Here is an 18,988-nt window from a genome sequence, read left to right as displayed (position 1 = left end):
CAGGGCCTCACCACTACTCCGATGTGCAAAATCCCTTCTTTCCCTTTAATGTGGGGAGGGCAGTGGAGGACCGGGGAGGGAGGTGCCCCAAGGGTTGGGTTTAGTGTGTGGCTGGCGGGCATGGAGCCGGGCTCACATCTCCCTTGGCCCCCCTGGGACTCTCATCCAGGGCTTGGTTACAGGCATCATCACGTTGTAGCTTCCCGCCCAGACCTCAGACCTCCACGGGGCCCGGCGGCCTTAAGTGCTGCTGCAGGAGCTGAATGTGGTGTAACAGCTTCTTCTGGTGGCCGGCCAGGGTGACCCCCAGGGCGGGCAGGTCTCTAGAGGGGGACAGAAGGGAAAAACAATTGGGGCCCGTGTCTCCAAGACCCTGGGCCCACCCCTGGCCCTGGGCTGAGGCTCCCCTCCCAGACCCTCCTGGCTTACTCCAGGCTGAGCTGAGCCACATCACCGAAGGTGCAGAGGCCAGACTGGGAAAAGTTGTCCCGGTAGCACTCCAGGCCAATGGCCGACAGCCAGGCCTGAGGGGAGTCCAGAGATGGAAAGTCCAGGGCTACGGGATTCAGCAGGGCCTGGGAAGGTCTGGGAGGGAGGGGCAGGCAGGTCACAGTCTCCTCTTCATCCTTGTCCCCTCTGCTCAGTTTCCTCTGTGGGTCTGCACCAACCCTCCCTGGCTCTCCCGGGCTCTAACACCAAAGCTCCAGACCTGTCCCCAGGGCTCCCGCCAGCCTGCAGAGTGTCTGGCTTGCGGATCATCTTGTCAAATGCGGCCACCAGCTGGTCAAAGTGAGGTCGCTGGGTACGATCCTTCTGCCAAGTGTCCAGCATAAGCAGGTGCAGTCCAGGCGGACAGCCTGGAGGCGGGGGCAGCCGGAATTCCTGCTGTATTGCATTTAGCACCTGGGGATTAGAGGAAGAAGACAGTGCTGAGAGGCTATTGCTAGTGGAAAAGAATGTGTCGTTAGGGAAGCATGAGGCTGGAAAGGAGCTGTGAGACCTGTGAGGTCTTAGAACGCGAATGTATTCCAGGATGGAGGGCTTAGAATGTTTGAGTCTGTGAGGCTGGTGGGTTGGACGGACAGGGGTGGGGAATCATCACTGTCCAGGTCATGAGCTCACCTCCTGGTCACTCATGTCCCAGTAGGGCCGCTCTCCATAACTCATCACTTCCCACATCACTATCCCGAAGCTCCAGACATCACTGGATGTTGTATGTTTCCCATGTGCGATGACCTCTGGAGCCGCCCAGCGGAGCATACAACTTGGGCCCTGCGGGATAAGGTTGAAAGTAACAATAGCAATAATCAGAGCCGTGGTCCTAGTTACAGAGCAGCTACTACGTGCTCAGATGGGCATTAAGGGTTTCACAGCAAGCATCTCGTTTAATCCTGTGATGACCCTGTATCACCGATGGCGTTGTCTCCATTTTTGCAGGTACAGGGGCTGAGACGTAGAGAAATACAAACTTGTGCAAAGTCACAGAGCTTGAGGGTGGTGTGTGGACTGGTATCCAGGGATTCTGACACTGGTCAGCATTAGGGAAGGGCAGGAGGTGGTTCTAGGGATTCCCCTCTCTCCCTCAGTGTCCTTAGTCCATTCCTGATGTCCTGCTGTGCCCCTTCGCCCTCAGTTTGCTCCACTACACAGGTGAGCTCCACCCCTTCAGACTCTAAGGTTCGCCACCTGAGGCATCCACCACCCTTGGTTCCAGCTTGTCCTCTGGCAACCCGCCCCCCCCGCCCCCCCCCGCCCCCCCCGCCCCCAGCCTGAGAGAAGCCGGCCCCCGAGGCTGTGCCCTCACCTGAGGACTGCGGCCAGCCGAGTGGAGCCACTTTGCATGGCAACCCCACCCCCACCCCCGAGAGAGGCCGGGCCCCCGAGGCCATGCTCTCACCTGAGGACTGCGGCCCAGACGAGACACTTTGCACTCCAGGTGGCTGTTCACCAGCACGCTGTGAGCAGAGAGTGCGCGGTGCACGAAGGCGAAGCTGGATAGGTACTGCATAGCAGCGGCCACGCCCCGCTGCATGGCCACCAGCTGCAGGCTGCTGAACTGGCCCTCCCGCTGCTGGGGGATGGTCGGAGGGGAACAGAGGTCAGCAAAAGTGGCGGGGTGGGGGGGGTGGGGGGGGACGTAGACACATCACACAGACACACTGGCACCCCAGGGCAAGGGCCATTTGGAATCAGAATGGCCTGAGAATGAAGGCTGAAGACCCCAGAGGCAGGAGGGACCTGAGGGATGGGGCTATGGGTCCCAGACAGCTAAGAACTGCCCACTTTCCCGGCCCAAGCCTCCCGCCGCCAGCACCGCCTCACCACCAGCCTGACTGACCCTCAAGAAGCTGTCCAAGGGGCCCAGCTCCATGAGTTCCGTCAGCACCATGAAGGGCCGACTCCTGGTAACCACGCCTTCTAGCCGCAAGATGTTGGGGTGCTGAAACTGGCCCAGCATGGCGGCCTGGCCAAGAAAGGCCATCTGCAAACTCTCGGCGCCTCCGGTCCACAGGGCCTGGATGGCCACGGACTGCTCCCGCCGTCCCCGGGGCTGCAGGCGGCCCCGGCGCACCTCCCCGAAGGAGCCTGGGGGAGCAGGTGTAGGCTGGGGGGGCTCCCCAGGAAGGACTCGAGGTGTCCTACCCTGTTCAGAAGGGACCCTCCTGGGACCCCCTTCCATGCCCTCCTCTGCTCCCATGCGGTACCTGCCCCAATGACTTCCTCGATCTTGATGTACGTGGGGTCGACCTCCCGGGCAAATTCTCGGATGGCCTGGCAGGGGTCCTCGTAGGTGGAAGGATCGATGTAGTACTTCACCCCAAGCCCTGCAGGTGTAGGGGGTGGTCCATGAAGAAGGGACGTCCCCACACACCCCAGGCTTGCTCTCTCACTTCCAAAGATGGCACCAAGGAGCTGCCCGCAACCTGGGGGGCCAGGCCCGGGGGTACCCCTGGACCATTCTCAGCTGTCCCAGACTCACTGTCCCATTCCTCCACCCCCTCGCGCCCCACTTCTTTCATCCTTCCTTCTCAGGCCTTCTGATTCCAACTCCCCCGCCCCCACTTCCCGGCCCCGCCCCCACTTCCCGGCCCCGCCCCCACTTCCCGGCCCCGCCCCCACTTCCCGGCCCCGCCCCCACTTCCCGGCCCCGCCCCACCTCCCGGCCCCGCCCCCACTTCCCGGCCCCACCCCCACTTCCCGGCCCCACCCCCACTTCCCGGCCCCACCCCCACCTGGGCTGCTGTACTGCTGCAGCTGCTCCATGTAGCCAGTTCCACGCCGCTTCCTGGGGGACAAAAACCACAGTCCTGCAGTCACACTCCCGCCTGTCCCCTCCCCAGTCCACCCCACAGAGGCCAAGGTCCTGCCAGGGTTCTGGGGCGGGAGACAGCCAGACCGAGGGGCCAGGGCTGCTGGGGGTAGAGGGTGCTGGTGGGGGTTTCCCTGGGGAACTCCGGGGCTGTCAGGACTTGGGGGCATGTGGAGGGAGTGGTACCCGGCCGTGGCGGGGAGGGGCTTACCTCTGGAAGACGAGAGCCAGCACAGTGATGGCCGCCAGCAGAAGGAAGGCCAGCGCCCCCAGGATGGACCCAACCACCAAGGAAAGCCTCTCGGGAAGTTGAGCGGACAGCTCACCTGGAGAACCAGCCGCCCAGGGGCACAGGTGAGTAAGATCTCACATGCCGGAGCATCCTTCCCTCATGCAACCACCTACCTGCACCACCCCTCACCCCACCATGGAACTGAAGATCAAGGAGCAGACACTCTCCTGGTCTGGAGGGTCAGGGTGAAGGTACAAGGTCTGGATGGTCCCCAAGCCCTTTTCACCATCCCTTCGGGCTGCCCCCACCCCACCCAGGCCTCCCCTCACCTTGAGGCAGCGTCTGGAAGTAGACCTTGCCCCCGTAGGGGCCGTGGCCCGCGGCTGTCCGCGCCCGCACCTGGAAGCCGTAGATATGGCCGGGGCTCAGCTTCGTCACGGTGGCCGTGTTGGTCTCGCTGGTCAGGGTGAAGGAGTGGGATTCATCTTCTGCCTGGAGGGGGGCGACAGCCACTCACTCCCTGCCGGCCGTGGGGTCCTGGTCCCCCCGCCCGCCTCCCACATTCCCCACTCCCCTGCTGCAGGGCCCTGAGGCACCCCTCCGGTCCCCCCACCTCTCGCCCCACTGTGGGGCCCCTGGAACTTCCCACCAGCCCCGCCAGGGGCGCCCTCTGCTCCCTACCTGGTCATAGTAGCGGAGCTGATAGTCCAGGATGTTTCCGTTGGTCTGGTCAGGCTGCGGCCAGGACACGGTGATGCTGTTGGAGGCGCGGCTCACCTGATGCACAGCAGGGACTGCGGAGGGAACTGATGAGGGGGTGATATTAGTGGGGTTTCCACGGGCTGGAGAGCAGGAGTGGGGCACGGGGGCATTCTAAGGAGGAGACCGGAAGCTTAGGGGCAGCTGAGGCTCACCTGCGTGGCTGGTGCTTACATTGATGGCTGCAGCCTGGGGAGGGTCGGGGCTGAGCTCCGACACCCCGTTGACAGCCTGCACCTCCAGGATGTAGGGTACGTGTGGCCGCAGCCCCCCGATGAGCACGCGGCTCTCAGTCAGGCCCCTCTGGCGGGGGTCGAAATGCACCTCGTCCCTACAGCGGCGACAAGGGCCCTGGCCCCCGGCCCCTCCGCACTCCTTGCACACCACGTTGAAGAGCAGGTCCCCGCGGCCCCCAAGCTCCCGAGGCAGGCGCCAGTGCAGCATGAGGGCAGAGCCCTGCACCTCGAACCACAGCTCCTGGGGGGCTGACGGGGGGCCTGGGGAGACCGCGCGTGGGAGGCGGACAAGGACCAGGGAGTAGGGAGTTCCGGGGCGGGGGTGATGGGGGAAGGAAGAAGGAAGGAGGCAGTGGAGGGAGGGAGCAGGTGGGCCGGAGGGGAGCAGCAGGGAAAGGTGGTGGGGAAAGAAAGCAAGGACAGAGGAGGAAAAAGTCACTGCAAATGCCGACCAGCCACCCCTGTGCCCTCAGGCTCACCCTCTCCTGGCCCCATTGCATCCCAATTCCATCCCTGGGGTGGGTGGGGGACTCACCAGTGCAGGGAGCCTCTGGGGGGTCTGAACTGGCCCGGAAGAAGCCCTCCAGGCAGGGGCACACAGGGGCCGCTGGGGCCAGGGCGTGGCTGCGGGCAGGGCATGGTGAGCAGGGGGCATTCCCAGCCAAGGCTTTGTAGGACCCCCGAGGGCAGGCTAAGGGTCAGAGAAGGGAGCAGCCTCAGGTCCACTCTGCCATCCTGAGCCCCCTCAACACTGGCACTGCCATTCCCCCAGGCCTGCCGTTCCTCCCGAGATCTGCCTCTCCTCCTCACCCCTCTCCTCCCTCTCCGCCTCCTTCGGGCAGATCCTGACACGACTTCTGCCATTTTGCTGGGGGTGGAATTACATTTCCATTGATGGAAAAGGTCCTGTGTGGTAGGGGCTGCAGCAGGCCAGGCACTAGAGGCAGGGCCTGGTCTGCCTTCACAACCTGCCTCTGCAGAGGCTGTCTGCAGCCTGCACTCACAGCAGAATCACCCTGTTCAGTTGTACCCATTGCCTCCCGGGACAATGATCCATCCCTAGCTAGACAGCAAACGCAGACAAAGGGCCCCATCCCACAACAGCCCAGGAGTTCAACGCCCTTCATCGCCATCCCTTCAGAAGCCTGTAGCCTTGGGAGCCCCAGCAAGTGCTGTGGAATTCTCCAGAAAGTTCCAGAAGTTTCAGATGAGTGGATGAAAGCAAGCCTGGGTGCTTTAGGAAATAAATCTGGAGAAAACAAGGGTCCTTTCCTAAAACAGCTTATTGTTGACCTTTGGGCAGGGGGTACAAAATGAAGTGTGGACCCGTTCATGAGCGATCTCAAGTGCAAGCGAGCAGAGGTCTCACCTTGGCAGGCCTTGTCTCCCCGCGCAGGCTGGTGCCCCGGCTGGCAGCGGCAGCCCCCGACAGCAACCATCCACTTGCCCTCCCCGTTGCAGTGCAGCCTTGGGGGGCTGCCCGCTGCCTGGCCCCCTGCTCCATCCTCCTCCGGCTCCGCATGTGCCACACAGGTGCCCACGGCTGCCACCAGGGAGGCCCCCCCGGCCCCACTGGCCTGCGTCTCAGGAAAGGAGGCGAAGGCGCGGAGCACAGAGGGACAGGCATAGGAGAAGAGCTTGACGGCCACGAGGGCCAGGCAGGCCCCGGTGTCCTGGAAGGCCACGTAGAAGCCGCGCTGGGTCAAGGGCCCGAAGCTCCGCTCCTTGACATTCAGCTGCAGCCCTGCCCTCTGCCCGGCCCGCGGGGGGCCCACTGCCCAGGCGGAGGAGGCAGGAAAGCTCTCATCCGCCGCAATCGTGTCCACCTTGGTCCAGCGTTTGAGGTGCCAGGAGGAGATGCTGTCAGGGCCATCCGGCTCCTCGGCCTGGCGGTAGTAAAGCGTGAAGGTCTCCCGGCAGGTGCCCCCCGCCACGCCCAGGCTGGAGCAGGCCCGCACTGAGAAGTGTAGTCGGATGTGTGCCCGCTGGGCCCCTCGCCGCTCCACAAAGTGTGTCTGCAGCCAGTTGTCCTGCCCCGGGCCTGGAGCGGCCCCAGCCACATGGCATGCCTCAAAGGTCCGAGTCAGCCGTCGCTGGTCGTCCAGAACGCTCACTTCGTCCCACTGCAGGGAGGAACCACAGAGGCATGGTTAGTGGCTCCTGGGTCCATAGGGGGCAGGGACGTGGGGCATATCCCTTCCAGCCCATCTTAGAATTAAGCACATGCAAAGCCCCTGAAGTCCTATTCCTCTGGAGGGCAGACCTCTTAGCCCAGCCATCTCCACTGAGGGTTTCCTCCCCAGAATCACAGAGCTTCTGAATGGGGCATGGGGAGGGGCAGCGGGCTCAGAACACAAGAGTAATACTCACCCCACCTGGTGGGTAGGTGAGCCAGCCAATCTCAGATGTCTCTCCAGTGGTATCCAGCAACACCTCTGCCCAGAGACAAGAAGGGACACTCAGTGGCCAGGTCTTCAGCCTGCAGGGCTAAGCCCACCCCAGCCCCACTGGGAAGAGAATTTTCCTCCCAGATTCATTTAAGTGACCAACAGGAGCCTGATTGTCTCCTGGGAGCCCTTCTCTGAAACTTTCCCCATACCTTTTCCTCTCTTGATGTCTCACTCTTTTCTGAATCCTTCCCACTTCCCACATGTGCTGGGTCTCTACGAGCAGGTGGGACTTCCTCCATCTCCCCTCCCCACTTACCTTCCAGAGCCAGGACTGAGGACACCAGGGCTAGAACCCACAGGCTGCTGACCATGCCCACCGCTCTGCTCCCTGGCGGGGCAGCCCCCTCAGCAGCCATGAGGCATCTTCAGGGCTCCCACCGTGGCCCTGCCACCACCCTGCTCCCAAGTGGGGCTGCCGCTTTGCAAGGCTGGAGTCTGCAGCCGAGCCTGCTTCCAGATACAAAGGAAAGAAGAGGTCAGTGAGAAGTAACTGCACTGCTTCACAGTTGGTACAGCCTCCAAAACCTGGCCCTGGGTCTCCCCCTGAAGCTCTCAAAGTGCCCCAGCACCAACCATGGGTGGGGCGAGCAGGAAGCCCAATCCCTCCTGACCTGTGTCAAGTCCACCATCTTGGGGGACCACATGCCCAGTTGGTCTACCTCCTATGCTGTGCAGGCGACCCATCTCTGAGCATCTGTGGCCCTCCCTGATCCAGGTGGCACAGTGATAAAGAATCTGCCTGCAAGGCAGGAGACGCAGGTTTGATTCCTGGGTCAGCAAGATGCCCCGGAGACGGAAATGGCAACCCACGCCATTATTCTTGCCTGGGAAATCTCCACGGACAGAGGAGCCTGGCAGGCTACAGTCCATGGTGTCGCAAGAGTTGGACATGACTGAGCTAGACAACAAAACAACTTAGAGCACAGGGTAGCTCTGAGCCAGTTGTACCCCTTTTCTTCTGGAAGGAGCTATTCAAGTTCTTTCTCTTCATTTATTCTCCTCCCTTCCTCCTAAGGTCGCCCTGTATAGAAAGTCAGAAGATGCTTCTCATTAAAAGCAGGGGAGTTACAAGCTACTCCTTCCCTGGGGGGACATGCGGTCCCCTCTCCCCAACACCTCCCAACCCCCATCAGACTTGGACACTCTAGGACATTTCAGAGAGGCAGTGAAGCGAGAGGGACCGCAGGAGAGCTGCGGGGTATGAAGGGAGGGAGGGTGCAAGAGCAAGCAGAATCTTTCTGCCTGTTAAAGCAGTCAGGATAGAGAAGGGATGGAGCTATTTAGGTCCTCTCTCTACAAGCAGCACGTTTTTTTCTCTGGCTTACAGAAAAATAAATGTATGCCCTTATATGCATAGAAAGATGCTCCCTAGCTTACTCACAATGAAAGGGAAGCATGCCATTTGTTCTATGAAATTAACAATGCCTGAGTAGGAGAAGGTGTGAGAAATAGGCTCTCTTGTATTCACTGTGGGTTCAAGTTAGTGTCTACTCTTATGGGTTCGAGTTGGTGTATACTCTTAGAAGGACCATTGGGGATGTCTATCTAGCAGGTTCATGTCTAAGAATTTGTCCTTCAGGTATCTATACCTGGAACCCTTTGCACAGATGTTGGAACAAGAAAATATTTATTGCATCATTGTTGGTAAGGGAAAATACAGCGAAGTAACTGTTCATCAATAGAAAGATGACTAAAAAATTATGGCACAGCCTCCAAAAGGAATAAGGGCTAGTGTTTATGTATTGATAGATATGGAAACAATGCCCAAGTGAAAGTACACAGTCCACTGCAGAGTCATATACAGTATGCTCCTCATTGTTAGCCTAAGAAGGCCCTACGTATATAATACATAGGTTTGTAAAGGGGTTTCCCAGATGGCACTAGTGGTAAGGAATCCATCTGCTAATACAGGAGACAAAAGAGATGCAGGTTCAGCCCCTGGGTTGGGAAGATCCCCTGGAGGAGGGCATGGCAACCCACTCCAGTAGTCTTGCCTGGAGAATCCAGTGGACAGGGAAGCCACGTGTGCTATGGTCCATGGGGTTGCAAAGAGTTGGACATGACTGAAGTGACTTAGCATACACACATGTATGTAAGGATCTTAAAGAAGGGTAGACAAAATCTGGGAAGAAAGGGAGAGGGAAAACATGAGGAATAACGTGAGAAACATTTATTCTCATATCCTCGTTTTTTTCTTTCCTTGTCCTTCAGTTTTTAGAAATTTATTTTTAATTGGAGGCTAAGTCCTTTACAATATTGGGTTGATTTCTGCCTGAATGAATCAGCCATAAGAATACACATGTAGTCTCCCTCTAGAAACCACCCCATCCCACCCCTCTAGCTTGTCACAGAGTACCATGTCAAAAAATGGTACTGATAAACCTATTTGCAGGGCAGGAATAGAGATGCAGACATAGAGAAGAGACTTTGGACACATGGGTAAGAAGAGGGTGGGAGGAAGCACTGAAGCATGCACATTCCCATATGTAAAATAGATAGCTAATGGGAAGTTGCTATATAAACCTTTAGTTTTTCCAGTTTAAGATCTTGGGACTTCCCTGGTAGTCTAGTGCTTAAGACTCCTTGCTCCCAACGCAGGGGGTGTGGATTGGATCCCTGGTCAGGGAACTAAGATACCACATGCCAAAGGAAATGGCCATAAATAAATTGATTAATTAAGATGAAACTATTAATGATAAAAATCTTGCATGCATATTATTTTTCAGTGATCATCAAAATTTTAAATCTGTAAATAATAACTGTTTAGTGAAAAGTGGAAGTGTTGGTTGCTTAGTCGTGTCCAGCTCTTTGTGACCCCATGTACTATAGCCTGCCAGGCTCCTCTGCCCATGGAATTCTCCAGGCAAGAATACTGGAGTAGGTTGCCATTCCCTTCTCCAAAGTATCTTCCCTGACCCAGAGATTGAACCCAGGTCTCCCGTATTACACAGAGATTCTTTACCATCTGAACCACCGGGGAAGCCCTATTATTATCTAAAAATAATAACTATTCAGTAAAATGAATCAAAATGTTCATGCCCTCAAAATGGTTTCTCAGGACTATGTGATAAGCTATGTTTTTATAGAAAACATTCTCCAGCCTTAAGAAGCACAACATTGCAGCTCACAAACACAGGACCAAGAGCTGTGGCTGCCTCCAGGGTCACGGTGAAGGAAAACGGGCTCAGACCTTTCTTTGCTTGTTGGTCTAAGGCGAGCTCTCTCTCTCCTTGCAACTGAGTCTCAAAAGCCTGTGAGTTGCAGAGTTGCATGGACAAGAGAAGTAGAGGCCATTGATTTCTCTTGAGAAGAAAACAAGAGGCACGTTGCTCAAAAGACTCAAAGATTGAGGGTAAAAATAAAAGCCAATCGGAAGTTGGAACCAAAAAAAAGTACACATTTCACAATGAAACTGAGACCAGACTATTAAACGACATTCTACTTTGACAAATGTGAAAATCATGATTTGATTCCTACCAGTCTCGCTTTTTTCAGTTAATGCTGGATGTGCTGTAGGCTGAATCCTTCAGTGTTATCTCCAGGTGATTTTCATGAAAAGACACCATCTGTACATCTGCATGGCCTGACATGAGTGAAAGTCTGCCAAGCGGCCACTAAAATTTACCTTTCAGGCCTCTAGAACACCATATGAGAAATAAAGAGTTCAGTTTATGGCGTATGGAGACAAGTAAGGAGCATCTGGAAATTTCCACCTTGTATACCTTGAACTTACACAATATTCTATGTCAATTGTATCTCAGTATGGCTCAAATGGTAAAGCGTCTGCCCGCAATGCAGGAGACCTGGGTTCGATCCCTGGGTCAGAAAGATCCCCTGGAAAAGGAAATGGCAACCCACTCCAGTACTCTTGCCTAGAAAATTCCATGGATGGAGGAGCCTGGTGGGCTACAGTCCATGGGGTCACAAATAGTCACACACGACTAAGTGACTTCACTTTCTTAAAGCTGGGGTGAGCGGGGGGAGAATCATTTCCATAAAGCAAATTATTACTAAGAAGCAGAAGTTATTTGCAAATACTGTCCCAAATGCTACAAAAATCATTCACAGATTATATTAATGTTTCAAAGAAGAACCAGATGGTAAAGTAAAAAGCATGGTCCCATAAACAATGGCTGTTTAAATGTTGATAGTTTCCATATTTCAGTCCTCTTACATAATCCAAACATAACACTAATAAATGGCAATTTGGCACAAAAAAAGAATTAAAAAAAATAATAAACGGCTGCTTAAGAAATGCCCTAAAGTAATTCATGGTGTGGGTACAACCCCCCTCAAGCCCCAATCTTAATGGCTTAATTTGAAGACATGCTTCACACACGAGAGTAGACCAGATTCTGTCCCACCCTCTGTTACAGAGTCTTTAGGAAAGCTGTTATCAAGAACTGAAAATGCCAGCAAGACGTCTTTAAACAGTGAAGGCTATTATACCATTCGGCCAGCAGATATTCTTTAAAATAGCCTCTTTCAGTCAGAACACGGATGGAATCTGGAATCTGTACAAAGACGAAACTATAAGCACTGTGTCTTCTTAAACTTATAATGAGACAAATAATCATGGAGAAGGAATAATGAACACTTTGGATACCAGGGAATTTTTGGAGAGACAGTGAAACATGAGAGGAAAAGATGCACACTGCCGATCACATCTGCTGTGAAGCATGGAACATACTAGAAGATGAATGGCCAAGCATCTGCTTTGATGACCAACAGTACAAGTAAATAGCTTGTGGCTCCAATAGGGTGTCTGCATAGCTTTAGTATGCATCTAGATGACAACGTGAAGCTGGCCTCTCTCCAGAAGATCCAGAAAAGAACAGAAGCAATTATAAAACAAGTTAAAGCCCTCAGTTACTAATGTCAAGAGGAATCAGGAAGAAAAAAAAAAAAAAAACAATGAAGTGGAGACATCACATGTAGATTGCCGCAAGTAATTTTTTGAAATGTTACAAAGAACAAAGTATTCATTAAAAAGAAATGGTTGAGGACTTTCAAGTACCCAGAAGTGTACTTTTGCTGTTTGATGAGGACCTCTGTTAGATTCGGATCCAGAAGATGGATGGTTATAAATAAGTTTCTTCAGAAAAAAATTGTTGCTGAGTGAGACTAGCAAGTAAGGTCAGCTCTTATGTATCCAACCAACCAGATAAATCCAAGTCTTTTATTTTTTAATGTATAAAAAGAAACTGAGTGTATCTCTATGGCAAGGATAAAAATAAGGATAGAGGTAACATTACCAAGATATGGAGAAACTGCTGTCAACTAATTCCTGCCACTGCAGATTCTTTTGAAACAAGATTCAAAGGCAGAAATGTAAGTGACAAGAACACGCAGCTCCATTACATGCCTGGAATACAAAACAGGCAGGACTTAGAACCTGATGTTCAAAGGTGCCTTCAATGGCTGAGGACTAGGACATCTTTCAGCATTTGGTCCAGGAGGGTGCCCAGGGAGCAGCTGATCACATCCGAGCTGCCACACAGAGGGAGACAGGCCTCTGTAAGGTCAGGTCCCATCAGCCTCTTCCCTTCAACCTGTTTGAGATTTCTCTGTCTTCTCCAGCTCAGGTGATCAGGGTTTAGAACTCTGCTAACCTCTGAAAAAGCAGAAGACTTTTCTCCATCAGGAAAACATTCACATTTCAGATGGGTACTGGCTTTAAAAATAAAAACACCAGGAGCAGCAGAAATGTGGATGTAAAACGATAGCTCAGAAAATGAGACTGATTAGACCAAGTTTCTTGTGATAAAAATTGCATTCCATGACCAGATCCGTTTTTGTTATTTTTTTTGTCTCAGCTCCTTATCTGGTTATACCATTTTCTATCTTTTGGATACAGTAAAAACACTATAGCCACAAGCTTGGTACATTTTTTTTAGTTTACTAAAAACATGGCAGTTTCATAACATCAGGATTGTATTTTGTTTTCCAAACTGGCAAAGATTAAAGATGTGTAGAGTCTTAGCTTATAAATCATAGCTTATGAGAGTTGTTTTCTATAGAAATGAAAGATTTAAAAATACATGAGTAAACCTGTAAGAATTTAAAAAGTTAACTGTGCTCACATTAAAATGCTAAATGTGAAAATTTATGAACAAACCAAGCTGACTTAAATATAATTTATGTACCTGGATTCATAAATTGTAAAAATTAAGTAATATAAGGCCAATGAGCTTGGAGGAAGGTATGGCAAAAGATATATAGGGCCATTAAAACTGGTTACTGTAGGAGGTAGAAATGGAGGATGGGGGGGCCCTTATGAACTGTCTCTTATACATACTTGAATTGTTTTTCTTGTTACAATGAGCATATTTTATTTCTATAATTAAAGCAAAATCTCACATTTAGAATCTAAATATAAAAGGAAAATATTTATAAAACCTCAATTAGTATAACATCTTTACAATTTATCTCCCTGCCTTTGGCCTTTAGGTTTCAAAATATCTAGAAATTTTCAGATATCTGGTGAAAGCAGATCTAGAGAGACAGTAGGATCTGGAAACGGATGAGTGAAAGGATGTCAACAATAAAAGCAAATAACTTTTATCCCTTTAAGCTTCTCTCCCAAGAAATTGAAATTGTCCCATGATAATGCCATGTTTGTCAGTGATGTCAAGCACTGATGACATCAACGATGTCTCAGTGATGTCAAGACCTGCAACTTCAAAGAGAAAGAGAGGCTCAGAACACACGCAGGCATCACTGAACAGAGGCAGAGCAGCCTGCCTGCCAGCAGGGTGAGACGAGGTCCGGAGGGCAAAGAGGCCAATGGTTTTAAGTGGCCGGTGTGTCTGCTGTGGTTGCTGAGCTGGTCTGCACACCTGTTAGTCGCAGGGCCAGCGTGGGAGGGCCCTGCACCACGGGCCCTATCCTCTGTCCTGTTCTGCAGCTGTTAAATGCGCAGGAAATTCCAGTATAATCCTTGCTCAGCTTACTGCTGCAGCCTCTGCCCTTAATCTCCACCTTGGATATGGGCTTGGTAGCTGTCTCTCCAAGCTCCTGCCACCCGCCTTGAAAAGGATCCTGGTGGCCTTTAAGGAGACATATAGAGCCCACAGTGAGGAGGTGGCTTTCCTCCGGTGCCTCTGGCCCCTGCCGCCTGGGGCCGGAGAAGCTGATGCATGGATTACCTAGCAGAGGACAGTGCTGGGTCTCCGGAGGCCTGCAGCCCCAGAGAATGTCCCCCAGAGCACGTAGATGCAGAGAAATGTGCCTCCCACTCCCTGGCTGGCTGTGGAGCTGGGGGAGGCTTTTAAGATGCAGGCAGTGTCTGGGTCTAGCCAGACAGCCATTTAGAATGAGCCACTCAGGCTTGTACCATGGGGTGGGGGGGGAGCGAGGGGATACGTGTGGCCCCAGGAAAAGGGCATGAAGGAGGGTGTTGGGGCCATCGGTACATATGCAGGAGAGATGAGTAAGTGGAAGATGGTGGAAGAAAGCCCATGAGTGCCAGGAACAGTGCCTGTGAGCTCAAGTGTGAGAGTGTGTAATGGAGTGTATATGAGGTAAAACGGGTGTGAAGCAGGAGAGCGTGCTGGGTGTGAGTGTGTGTGACAGCAGGAACATCCCTGCGGATCCCAAGTGTGGAGCAGGAGAGTACATGCTGAGTGTGTGTGTGTGTGTGTGTGTGTGTGTGTGTGACAGCAGGCACATCCCTGCAGATCCCAAGTGGCCCGCATGCGAGTGGCAGACGCCCATGAGCCCTACCCTCTCGCCCTGGGTCTGCCCCTACTCCGCCCCTAGTCAGGGTCTCAACTGTGTTCTGTCCCAGGAGCTGCTTCTGTGGAAACACCTGGACTAGGAGAGGAAGGTAAAAGGGGAGCGAGGACAAAGAGAAACTTCAGGCTCAAAGCCCCCCCAGACCTCAGCATCCCCTTTCCACCTAGTGAGGAGTGCGCTGGGGACCCAGGGCCCAGGTCTGGAGACAGTGATCAGCTGGGAGGGGAAGGAGGGGTGGTCCTGCCCTTCCCACGCTCAGCCCATCACTGCCTGTTGCTCCCCTGCACTCTGATGAGAGCGGCCAGTGCTGGCCATCTTCTCGCGCCCCTCGTGAACCAATAGACTCTGAAAGAGTCCTCTTCCCCAGGCCACTAGGTGGGTACATAGGAGCCCTCACTCTGATCTTTCGGCACCAAAAATGTGCACTGCCCTGAATAAGCCCAGCTGCCCTTCTGAACAGTACCTGGCAAATCTGAGCACCCCAGCACCCGTGACTTGGGCAGTTTTCCTGCACTGCCCATGTCCCACAGCTCCTTTCCCACCGAACCAGCATCTCCCCTTTCTAGCGCCTGAGTCAAGTTGCCCAGGCGGGCGCAGGGCCTGGGGTTAACTGATTGGCAACAGGCCCAGCGGCTTCTCTCCCTGGGCACTGCCAGGGACATTACAACATCAGCTAGGCTGGGCCCCTGCCAGCTCCCCCAGGGATGGGAGGAGAGAGAGTGCTAGACAGCCAAGATTGGTGGGTGCGGGTGCTGGGCAGGCAGGGCCACGCACCCAGATGTAAAGCGAGGGGGTGGAGTCCGGGGAGCAGTGAGCAATGACTTCGGTTGCAAGTTGGGGTTCAGGGCTGGGGAGCAGGAACCCAGCTTTCCCTCCACTCCAAGGCTCCTGGGTGGTGAGGGGGGTGGGGGGGCAGGATAGGCTGCGGGGAGCTGGGGGCAGGTGCCCATTCAACCTCCATGCTCCTCCCAGCTCCACTGGGATTGGAGAGATGCCATCGGAGTCAGAGTGGGTGGGCAAGCCTCTTCAGAAGGCTGGGAGCCGCCTCCTCCAGGACCCCTAGCTCAGGACCCCCGATGTCAGAACCAACCAAGTGTCTCCAGAAACACAGTGGGGGACAGCAGCAGCAGGGTTAGGGGGGTGTCACTATGGCTGGGCACAGGCAGGGGTTGGGTGGGGTGGGAGCCAGGTGGGCCAGTTACACACCCATCACAAACCTCGCTCTCGCGTGGGCTGGGGGATACTCAGCGCTCCCCCAGGAGGACCCTCGGATCTGCAGAGGCCCTGTCTGGAGGGGCCCTCGACTTCTGCATCCCTGTCCCCCGGCACGCCGGCCCCCGCCCCCCAACGCCGCCTGCGACCCCCTGGCTCACCTTCGCGCCGGCCGCAGGCTCCGCAGGTCTGCCCCCTCCCCGAGGCCCCGCACTGGAGGTGCGGCTCTGGGCGCTCGCCCGGCGCCTTCCGGGTCTCCGCTCGGGCGCGGGGACCCCCACCCCTCTCGGCGGCCAGGATCCACACGGCGCCGAGGGTCTCAGGGCTACGAGGCGGCCGGGGGGCGGCGGCCGGCGGCAGGGGCTGCTCCGGAGGCGGGGCGCCGGGGATGGTGCGGAGCCCGCGTCGCGCTCGTCGCAGCCGCGCTGGGTCGCGGGGCTCGCCGCCCGCTGCTCTGCGCCCGAGCGGCGGCTGCAGCGAGCGCAGCCCGGCCCGCCCCCTCCGCGTCCCTCCCAGCCCCGCCCGCCCCTCTCCGGCCCCTCGGGCCGCCCTCCCTCTCCCCTCTTCCGGGGCGCCCAGCCCGCCCTCCCGGGCCTCGGCAGCGAGTGCGCGGCCCGGGCGCGCTGGGGAGAGCGGGGTGGCGGCGCGGGGCTCGCCCCGGGCCCGCTGGTGCGCCCGGCCGGTGGACGTGCGCGCGGAGGATGAAAACCGGCCGGGCCTGGGGCGGGCGGCCGGGAGCGGGGTGCTAAGACCCCGGGGCGGGCGTGCGGGCTCCGGCTGCCGGAGAGCAGCGCGAGTGGTACCCAGGGCAGGGCAGGGGCCCCCTCGCCCCCTCGCCTCCCCGGCTCTTCTGCTTCAACTCTAGGAACTAAACCCACTGTTTTAGTTCCCACTCAGATTTGAATTAAGGTGGGCGTGAGCTGAGAAAAAGAGAAGAAAGTGGGTGGAGGGAAAGACAAACTGAGAATCTGGAGGGTGCGGGGGCGGGCGCGGGGTGGGGAGCGCTGGATCGGCAGGCAGGGCCGACAAGAGGCTCTGACTGAGCCTTCTTCTGGGCGCCGGTGACCCCGTATCTTGCTCGGCGTTGGGGCTTCTGACTCCACTCTCCATCCCTCCATCCTCCCTCCAGGGCAGGGAAGCCTGGGTCTGGAAGGGGAGGTCCTGAAGTCGCTGCCAGGCGCTTACAGGGCCGGGGCAAGTCGCTGCACCTCTGGGTGCCTCTCCCTAGAGAGAGCCTCCCCACGCAGTGAGAGGCGGTGGGAGGTCCTCTCTGCGGGTGCCTGGAAACGTTGAGGAACCGAGGGGGGCACCGCGAGGAAAAAAATGTTCGTGCCCACCGGGAGCCTCCTCTCAAACCCGGGATAGGACTGGGGGGAGGGAGGGTCCATTGTTCCGGTCCTCCCAAGGCAGAGCCGAGGTCTTCCAGCGAAGTGTTGCTACCACCTGCTGGCTCTTTCAAAGAGCACAAGCATTAGGGGGAGTCTGGCCTCCCCTGCCCCAGCTCTTCGTATTACCCTGTCTTTCGCCAGTCGCCTATCTTCCCCGTTTATTCAAGGCCCCTTTATTAAAGCACTAGCTGCAAATGGGCTGGTCAAAACTGGTACTCGAGGAGCCTTCAGAAACGCAGGAAAATTGTGAAAGAGGTCTGTGAGCCAACAAGTACAATAGGCAGAACAATGAAAGTCTTCAGGACGCACCTGGGAGAAACAGGCTTTAATGAATTGGGTGAATGAGTGAGAGAGAGAGAGAAAGATAAAGGCGGCTGAGCAAGCGTTTCCTGGGCAAGGGGCTTGTTCACTGGCAGTATCTGAGTCAATTAACAAGCCTAATGCCGTTGAGGGATTCTGCGTTTGAACATCCAAACAGTAAGTCCCCTTACACTGGGGAGTTTATCTGTTTCCTCTCTTTGCTCTGAAACTCTGTGGCCTCTATTTCCACATCAGTTCTCTCCAAGGCCTTGAGAGACTTTTGTGAAGAAACTTACCTTCACATGATGAGCAATATTACATAACTCATGATCCTAGATACAGTAATAATTTGATTGTCAGATAGTTACGGGTATCTTGGAAACTTAAAAAGGCAGATGATTAAATTATGTTAAAAATAAAAGTATCAATCAAACCAAAACATAGAAGTAACTTTAAAAAGCCCAGAAACTCCAGTAGTGATTTGCAATCCATCATGTATTAACATTAAAGCAAAAATATCTCTATTCTGTTCCTTTCTATTGTCTGACATAGCTCATTGTTTATACTGCCTGTTAGTTGCCTGTAATGTGAAATTAAGTTTTTGTTATTTGAGGCTTATGTAATTATTTTTCTTTTGTTAATAAAGCGTGAGAGGCATTCAGACTTCAAAGAAAGCTTCATTGTACCCTGGAGGCAAAGAGGTTTAATTCTGTGATGACAGGTTGCCCTGTATCGTAATCTCCTATGTGTTATCAAACTGAATTTTAAAAGCAGGTGGATGACTTACAACGTATGGTTAAGTCGTGCTGCCAGCTGCAGCTATTAAAAAGGAAAGTAATAAATTCTTTAAGTTGGACATAAATCCTTTCTAAAATATATTCAATGCCTTGCCTAGCACACATTAGGTACTTAGAAGTATTTTAGAATAAGTGAATAAAAAATTATAGTATTTACATTTGCTCCATCCGGAAGGCCAGGACCTAGTAAATAAAGTCTGTGGCTCACAGAATTCATTATCTTGGGACCCAATCATCTACAGTGTAAGTGAGGTGAAAGTCACTCAGTCGTGTCCGACTCTTTGCGACCCCATGGACTATACAGTCCATGGAATTCTCCAGGGCAGAATACCGCAGTGGGTAGCCGTTCCCTTCTCCAGGGCATCTCCCTGACCCAGAAATCGAACCTGGGTCTCCTGCATTGCAGGTGGCTTCTTTACCAACTGGAGAAGGAAATGGCAACCCACCCCAGTACTCTTGCCTAGAAAATCCCGTGGATGGAGAAGCCTGGTGGGCTACATACAGTCCGTGGGGTCACAAAGAGTCGGACACGACTGAGTGACTTCAGTTTCTATCAGGGAAGCCCTC

General features: G+C 54.4%; 1 protein-coding gene across 2 annotated transcripts; it reads right to left on the bottom strand.

Annotated features, from left to right (window-relative positions):
• Positions 1-24: 24 nt before the first annotated feature.
• On the bottom strand, positions 25-16,414 carry EPHB6 (EPH receptor B6). 2 transcript variants are annotated; one of them, XM_069587006.1, is made up of 17 exons: positions 16,098-16,414; positions 7,244-7,437; positions 6,908-6,972; positions 5,907-6,660; positions 5,073-5,228; positions 4,457-4,798; positions 4,224-4,348; positions 3,872-4,034; positions 3,522-3,636; positions 3,234-3,286; positions 2,706-2,825; positions 2,339-2,586; positions 1,898-2,071; positions 1,123-1,272; positions 710-903; positions 430-585; positions 25-323 (listed from the first exon to the last, which is right to left on the bottom strand). In XM_069587006.1, exons 2-17 carry the CDS (start codon positions 7,341-7,343, stop codon positions 215-217), a joined length of 3,024 nt encoding a protein of 1,007 aa, XP_069443107.1. In that variant the 5' UTR covers positions 7,344-7,437; positions 16,098-16,414; the 3' UTR covers positions 25-214. The 2 variants fall into 2 exon arrangements, with proteins under 2 accessions (XP_069443107.1, XP_069443106.1); XM_069587005.1 differs by having other exon boundaries at positions 7,244-7,434.
• Positions 16,415-18,988: the final 2,574 nt, after the last annotated feature.

This window comes from Ovis canadensis, chromosome 4, assembly GCF_042477335.2.
Source record: "Ovis canadensis isolate MfBH-ARS-UI-01 breed Bighorn chromosome 4, ARS-UI_OviCan_v2, whole genome shotgun sequence".
In the NCBI taxonomy this organism is placed as follows: Eukaryota; Metazoa; Chordata; class Mammalia; order Artiodactyla; family Bovidae; genus Ovis; species Ovis canadensis.
This window is presented reverse-complemented; position numbering and strand designations above follow the sequence as displayed.